General features: G+C 50.8%; 1 protein-coding gene across 2 annotated transcripts; it reads right to left on the bottom strand.

Moving 5' to 3' along the window:
• Window positions 1-948: 948 nt before the first annotated feature.
• On the bottom strand, window positions 949-6,142 carry tnfaip2b (tumor necrosis factor, alpha-induced protein 2b). Of its 2 annotated transcripts, none has more exons than XM_056426581.1 (12): window positions 6,088-6,142; window positions 5,381-5,570; window positions 4,527-5,184; window positions 4,167-4,278; window positions 3,964-4,086; window positions 3,381-3,475; window positions 3,206-3,298; window positions 2,997-3,123; window positions 2,753-2,872; window positions 2,068-2,223; window positions 1,866-1,987; window positions 949-1,454 (listed from the first exon to the last, which is right to left on the bottom strand). In XM_056426581.1, exons 2-12 carry the CDS (start codon window positions 5,526-5,528, stop codon window positions 1,304-1,306), a joined length of 1,905 nt encoding a protein of 634 aa, XP_056282556.1. In that variant the 5' UTR covers window positions 5,529-5,570; window positions 6,088-6,142; the 3' UTR covers window positions 949-1,303. The 2 variants fall into 2 exon arrangements, with proteins under 2 accessions (XP_056282556.1, XP_056282557.1); XM_056426582.1 differs by lacking the exon at window positions 6,088-6,142 and adding an exon at window positions 6,049-6,079.
• Window positions 6,143-8,101: the final 1,959 nt, after the last annotated feature.

The following is an 8,101-nucleotide window of genomic DNA, read 5'->3' as shown; positions in this document are numbered from 1 at the left end:
TCTGGCTCCTCTCTCTGATCTCCATGCTGCCCCCACCCCCCTACAGGTGTGCTCATTTAACCCCTAATTGGCTCCACCCTCTTTTGCTATTAGGAAGGGGAAGGGCTAGTCTGGGCTTTTAATTCTCCCTTTCTGCTACACCCTGATAGGAGGAGCTACGGTTTACCTGTCCATCAGTCACTAACATAGGTGGTCCAACCAGCAGCAGCTTATTTGCCTCCACTGTGGGGAACTCGTAGCTCCGCCCCCTTCAACCTGACCACTTCCTCTGACACCAACACAAACACAGACACTCGCCTAACGTGTTTTTCTCGCTTCCTTCCTGTGAGGAGATGAATTATGACTCTGGGATAATAAACTGGAAACACCTCGATGGCTTCCTGGGATTGTTTGTTGGGATGTGAGACAGAGTGATATGAATATGAAGAGACCTCTGACCTCCAGGGGGCAGTGTTTCTGCTTTAGAGACGGATAGAGAGTTGTCTTATTCATAAAAGCACAATCTGGTTCCTCTTATTATTTGTGTAACTATGAACTATAATCACTTTGATGACTCACTTTTTATTTTGTGCCACCAGTGAATCCCAATGTTCCCTCCTGGTCCCGATGGACCCCTCCTGGTCCCCAACTAAAGACCTGGTCCTGAAAAACCTTCTCTGGAACTATAACACCTGGAGGCCAGAGCAGTAATAGCCTCTATCGTCTGTGCTACTATGTTAGCATGTGTGCTACTATGTTAGCCGTTGTCCTACTGAGTTAGCCGTTGTGCTACTATATTAGCCTTTGTGCTCCTATGTTATCCTGTGTGCGACTATATTAGCCTGTGTGGTACTATATTAGCTTGTGTGCTACTATATTAGCCTGTGTGCTACTATATTAGCCGTTGTACTGTTGTGCTACTATATTAGCATCTCTTCAACAGAGGCAAGATCACCTTCAAAGCTCACATCGGTTTCACCACATTTATTTGTTTATGGACTTAAATTCAACATTTTCTCTCAAGACGTGAGATCACGTGACATACAAATATAAAACTCTAAAAATAAAAAATGGACAAACTATAAGAATGGCTTTATACCTAAAATACACTATCATATAATTATACACACATACTTGTGTCAGTGAAAAACATTGTGTCAACCAGCGACACTGTGACCTTCAACAGGAACTCATCCATCACTCAGCTGACCTAGGACCAGCTCACAGGTCCCTACAGCTGACCTGGGACCAGCTCACGGGTCCCTACAGCTGACCTGGGACCAGCTCACGGGTCCCTTCAGCTGACCTGGGACCAGTTCACGGGTCACTTGATCAGGACGCCAGAGAAGAAGGGCCGGACGGCGACTCCATCGCTCTGAGGACCTCTAGAGTCCAACAGGATGTCTCTGATCATCTTCCTGTCGGCTTTGGAGAGGGTGGTCTTCAGCTTCAGGAGAGCAGACACGTGGTTCTCACTGTAGGAGGAAGGAGGAAGAGGAGGAGAAGAAGAAGAAGAAGGTCACAATAGAAACACAAGAAAAACTAAATAAAACAAAAAAGTGATGTTTTTGCTTTAGAGGAACTTAAACAACAGGAATAAAAACTGAATTTGCAATTTTGGATTGTAGAATATAAATTGAATTGAAATTGGCGGTCTGCGTGAAAGGGGGCGGGACTTAGCAAAGTGTCAATCACACCGACCTCTACAGGCTCGTTGACATTTCTGTTGGTTGTGCCTCTGTTTCCCATGACACATAGTCATGAGCTCATGACTATGAGGAGGACTCTGAACTGTTGAACACTTCTCCAGTTTGTTGGTCTTTCATGTTCACAGGTCTCCGGTAAGATTGTTTACTCATCAACAACAACAAGTACCGTCTGGTTACCTGAGGTCGGGGTGCTCCGCCCCCAGAGAGGCGACCTGCACCTGGATGGCCGGCAGGTCCTGCAGCTTCAGAACCTCTGCAATGTTGGTCAGGATGTCCTTCAGGTGGACCTCCTGGGACCCCTGTGGAGACGCAGCAGCTCAGTGGGGTCTAGTCTTTGAGGAGGACCTAGTCTGTCGCGGTACCTCTCTGTGTCTCTCACCATCTTGAGGAACAGGTGGTGCAGGCTCTCGGCCTGGTCCTTCATGGTGGCCGAGGCCTTCAGCTGCTCCTCCTTGTCCCTCAGCTTCACCTGGCCCCTCAGGAGCCTCCTCACGTACTCCACCGTCACCTCCTGGTGCAGCCGGCCCACCAGCTCCTGGAGCCAATCAGAAGGTTAGGCTGACATGACATCACACATCAAGGTCTATTTACTATGAACGTTATGAATACGTCACATTATTTATGACTATTTATCAAACACATCAAAGAGTTTCAGAGTTTTTAAAGCAAAGCCTCGACATATCTTAAGGAGCTTGCAGTACCATATTACCCCACTAGAGTGCTTGTAGTACCATATCACCCCACTAGAGGGCTGTAGCTCAGTGGGGTAAGGGGGTCGTCCTGCAACCCCAAGGTTGTCGGTTCGATCCCGGCTCTCCCCATTATTTGTTGCAAGTCGAAGTGTCCTTGAGCAAGGCACTGAACCCCCAGTTGCTTCCCGGGCGCATCACTGCAGCCCACTGCTCCTTAATAACTAAGGATGGGTTAAATGCAGAGAACTAATTTCCCCTTGGGGATTAATAAAGTATATATCTATCTATCTATCTAGAGAGCTTGGAGTACCACATTACCCCACTAGAGAGCTGGCTGGGTCTGGTGACTTCCACCTGGTGGCTTCTCGTTACCTGGTGGCAGCATCCGATGGAACCCTGAAGACCCTGGAGCTCTTCCTCGATGGCGGGCAGCATCTTCTCAAACAGAGGCTTCTTGAACCAGTCATTGGTTCCCAGTTTGCGGTACTGGGGCTGTGGGAGGAGCCAACATGCCCCGTTAGCTGCTTTGTTTTGAAAAATGTCAAATGAAAAACAAGAGCAAATGATGCATTGAGTCGGGACTATTTCCCGCGGGAGATGGACGTGGTGAGCTCACCTTGAGCGCCGCGTGCACGGGCTTCAGCAGGTAGAGGTGGGCGGAGCTCTCCATGTGGGCCATCAGCTGCAGGCAGCTCTGCTGGACTTCCCGTCCGAACAGATGGCTCTTCTTCTGGAGGACGTCCCTGCAGACGGACCACGCCAATGAACTCACAGGGGACATTCAACAGAGACGGACACCTGTCAATCAAAGCGTCCCCTACGCACCTGAACTGCTGGATGCAGCCCAGGTGGGCCTTCACGGCTGGCCGGCTGTTGGGCCGGTTCTGCTTCATTATTTCATCCTGGAACATCTGGAACCTGAAGCAGATGAAACAAGCTTTGATCTTCAAGACAATCTATCTTTAAGAAGAAGAGAATACCCAGAATGCAGTGGGGTTACCTCTGCAGAAGCCCCTCCAGCTGGCTGGTGATGCTCTGGGCCTTGTGCAGGTCTCCCACCACCTTCTCAGCCGAGGTCACCATGCCGTTGATGAGCTGGAGATCAATGAGGGCATGAAGGACCCAGAGGGACCTGGACCCCACTGGACCCCCCTGGAACCCCCTGTAGGAACCTGGACACCCACTGGACCCCCCTGTAGGAACCTGGACCCCCACTAGACCCCCCTGTAGAAACCTGGACCCCCAGTGGAACCCTCTGTAGGAACCTGGACCCCCACTAGACACCCCTGTAGGAACCAGGACCCCCACAGTGCTTCCTAGTTGGTGAATCTTGTTCTAAAAGTTTTAGTTATGACGTTCAAAAGCCTGAAAAATCTAGATTTGTGAACGAGGCCATGTGAACGTGGCCTCTGAGTCCTGCTGGTCCCACATGTGTTTGAACAGCTTGGTTCACACAGAGAGGGAGACCAGGTCTACAGCCCTCTGCCTGTCTACATATGGCTCTGCTCTGGGGGTCTCAGCTCCTCCTGAGGGTCTCTGTGGGTCTGCTCTGGGGGTTTCAGCTCCTCCTGAGGGGTACCCACCTGAATGACGTCGTAGGCGACGGGGCTCACGAAGTAGCCGTCCTCTCTGATCGGCTCCTCCCCTTTGATCCAGCTCTGCCGGGCTTCCTCCAGGATGCGGCCGACGAACGTGGTGAGCTCGGCCTGAACCAACAAGGCCAAAGGGTTGAGGACACACACACGAACACTCTCACACACACACACACACACACACACACACACACCTGCTGTTTGCTCAGGTACTGGTCCTCCAGAGGTCTCAGGAGCTCTTCAGGCAGCAGCTTCCCCAACGAGTCCACGTCCATCTCAGAGGATAGCTCCGGCTTCTGGAGGACCCTGTCCCAAGAGAGACCTCCATCACCACCTGATGCCAGAGGTTCTGCCTCCATCACCATCTGATACCAGAGGTTCTGCCTCCATCACAATCTGATACCAGAGGCTCTGCCTCCATCACCATCTGATACCAGAGGCTCTGCCTCCATCACCACCTGATACCAGAGGCTCTGCCTCCATCACCATCTGATACCAGAGGTTCTGCCTCCATCACAATCTGATACCAGAGGCTCCGCCTCCACAGGACTCACTGTGGGTAGTACTGGTGGACCCACTGCAGGAGGAAGGTGCAGTCCTGGTCCTCCAGACCGAAGTCCGCGACCTTGGTGACGTGGGCGCTGAAGGCGTGGTGGTAGAGGCGGGCGTAGAGGTTGCAGATGTCCATGTGGGGGGGGTAGCAGCCCCTCACCACGCGGGCCACGTGCAGCAGGTCCTCCCTCAGCTGCCGGCCCATGGAGCATATGCCCTCCTGGATGGAGGACCGGCCCGGCTGAGGGGCGGAGGCCTTGAGGGGGCTGTCCATCCGCTCCTCCACCAGGCCGCGCAGCGCCGAGTCGTGGAGCGCCCTCCAGCCGCCGGGCCTCCACGCCGGAGGGGTCCGCCCCCTCTGGGTCCACCGCCGGTCCTGGTCCTCCTCCTGGGTCACGGCCCTCACGGCGGAGGCTAGCGCCGCACGCGAGCCAGCCTGGTCCGGGCCGAGGGACCGGCTGAGGGTCTGCAGCACCAGGGCCTGCAGGGCACCGCGGTCTGTGGCGAGGGCGTTGACCTGCGCCTCATGCTGCGCCTCCTTCTCCTCCCCCCCCTCCTCCTCCTCCTCCTCCCTGAACAGGCGCTCCTCGCTGTCGATCAGCAGCCGGCCGGCGTCACACCAGCGCCGTGCCTCCAGCATCTGGCAGTAGGAGAGGACGTCTGAGGGGGAACCACAGAACAGGCTAAAGCTACACCTGACCTGGGGAAACCATCCTTCAAAATAAGAGCACCGTGGTCGCATCTCACTAATGCTGCTTCACAATAACACTTCTATAAAATATTATAAGATAAGGGACTCGGACACGTCTCTATTTATTAGTTTCAGTAATGTGATGAACTGATGAACTCAGCTGACCGTTTGGGGGCTCCGCCTCCTGGCCGGCATTGGCGTTGGTGGTGGCGGTGGCGTTGGTGGTGGCGCCGGCGCCGGTGGCCCGAACCCTTGGGCTCCTCCGGAAGTTGAATATCGGCTGGAGGAAGTTCAGCCTCTCGGTCCTCATCATGAAGGAGAGAGGAGACGAGGAGACGAGGACACTCTGAGGAGTCTGTGGGGAGAAAGTGAACTTCAAATGTCACGTTAGCATTTTATGCTACATTAGCAAGCTACAAATTAAATATTGACCTCATTTAAAGTGTAACGTATTTATCACATGTTATCTTACAGTTAGCTCTTGATTATAAATCCTTGTTTTGTATTTTTTTTGTGGAAACAATTAGCTCACTACTGCGCTAACGGAACTAGTTTCCTATGCTATTTTCAAAATAAAAGCACAATACAAACATTTTAGTTATGTGTTTAGAATGGTGTCAAGGAATTGTTTGTCAACAATAAGTAAACAAATAAAACCACAAAACACGTCCATTTCATCTTCATCCAGATTTTAAAAAACTCACTGAAGAGGGGTAAACAGTCAACAACAACACCAACAACAATACCAACACCACCAACAAAAATACCAACAACAACAATACCAACAAAACAACACCAACAACACCAACAATACCAACAACAACAATACCAACATTGACTCTTCAGCTTCATTGTTGAATGTAAAGGCTCACCGGGTGGAGCAATAATCCAGCTGCTGAACATCTGCTGAGAGCTTCAACCTCCAGATACTCACCGACCTCTAGGTCTACTTTATATAGAGCAGGGGGCGGAGCCTAAACCATGTACACACACACACACACACACACACACACACACACACACTCTGAGGCTGTTGGCACGCTAAGGCTGAGGAAATGTTGTGACTGTGGTTAAGAGCGAAATATCTCAACGGGGACTTCCTCAGAGAGAGAAGAAGAAGAAGAAGAGGAAGAAGAGTGTTTTGGGGACATCATTTCTCTCAACAGGCGTCAATGCAACTTTTTGGTAAATTAAATTTTTTTAAACTAAAAGAGAAGTAAGCGCCCGTTGCCACGGCGACACGGCGGAGGAGGTTTACAGGATACAGCTGTTTCCATGTGGTCTACATGGCAATGACTGAACCTCTATCTCTACATTCTCATAACTGGAATGTGGAAAACACAAATTATAGTTTAACATTAGTTTGGGGGATACAGTGGGCTGTTGCATTCTGGGTAAGCACAAGGCCTTAAAACCTCTAACAGGATCAGCTGGGTGTTTATGATCTGATCTGAGAACAGATGGAATATTAATATGAGATCATGTTGAGTCCGTCCGCTTCCTGGGCTCCATCATCACCCAGGACCTCAAGTGGGAGCTGAACATCGGCTCCATCACCAAGAAGGCCCAGCAGAGGATGTTCTTCCTGAGGCAGCTGAGGAAATTCAACCTGCCAGGGAAGATGATGGTACAATTCTACACGGCCATCGTTGAGTCCATCATCTGCTCCTCCATCACCGTCTGGCACCCTGCAGCCACAGCCAAAGACAAGTGCAGGCTGCAGAGCATCATCCGCTCGGCCGAGAGGGTTATCGGCTGCAATCTGCCTTCCCTCCAGGTCCTGTTCACTTCCAGGTCACTGAAGCGGGCCAGAAAGATTGTCGCTGACCCCTCCCACCCTGGACACTCCCTGTTCGAGTCCCTCCCCTCTGGGAGGAGGCTGCGGTCCATCATGACAAAGACCACCCGCCACACCAAAGTTTTTTCCGTCGGCAGTCGGGCTCATCAATGGAACCCGGACTGACTGACTGTCACCCCCAGGACTACCACCTCTTCTTCCACCTTCCTCTCTCCTCCTTCTTCCCGCTCCTTCCTCTTCCTCCTCCTCCCTCTTCCTCCCACTCCTCCCTCCTCCTTCTTCTTCCCTCCTCCACACACGTCACTTTAACATGCACTTTAACTTGAGGCCTCCTCCACACACATGCCACTTTATTTGCATGCACTTTAACTTAAACACACGCCACGCGTAACATACACTTTTAACTAAAACACACCACTTGAAGCACACACCCAAACACTTTCACATTACTTGTTGTCTTTCTGTCGTGTTGATTGTTGTTTGTTTGTCATGTCCAAATGTTGCACCTTCCACCAAAAAAAATTCCTCGTTTGTGTAAACATTCCTGGCAATAAAACTGTTTCTGATTCTGATTCTGATTCTGAGTCACATGTTTTTGTTTTATTAAATACATGAAACATGGACACATGAACCATGGACGCATGAACCAGGAAAACATGAACCATGGAGACAGGAACCATGAACCAGGAAGACATGAACCATGGACACATGAACCAGGAAGACATGAACCATGGACACATGAACCAGGAAGACATGAACCATGGACACATGAACCATGAAGACATGAACCATGGACACATGAACCATGAAGACATGGACACATGAACCAGGAAGACATGAACCATGGACACATGAACCATGAAGACATGAACCATGGACACATGAACCAGGAAGACATGAACCATGGACACATGAACCATGAACCATGGACACATGAACCATGAAGACATGAACCATGGAGACAGGAACCATGAAGACATGAACCATGGAGACAGGAACCATGGAAACATGAACCAGGAATATATGAACCATGGAAACATGAACCATGGAGACAGGAACCATGGAAACATGAACCAGGAAGATATGAA

This window comes from Pseudoliparis swirei, chromosome 11 (assembly GCF_029220125.1).
Source record: "Pseudoliparis swirei isolate HS2019 ecotype Mariana Trench chromosome 11, NWPU_hadal_v1, whole genome shotgun sequence".
In the NCBI taxonomy this organism is placed as follows: Eukaryota; Metazoa; Chordata; class Actinopteri; order Perciformes; family Liparidae; genus Pseudoliparis; species Pseudoliparis swirei.
Note: the sequence above shows the minus strand (reverse complement) of the source record. Positions and strands in the feature narration are given on the sequence as shown.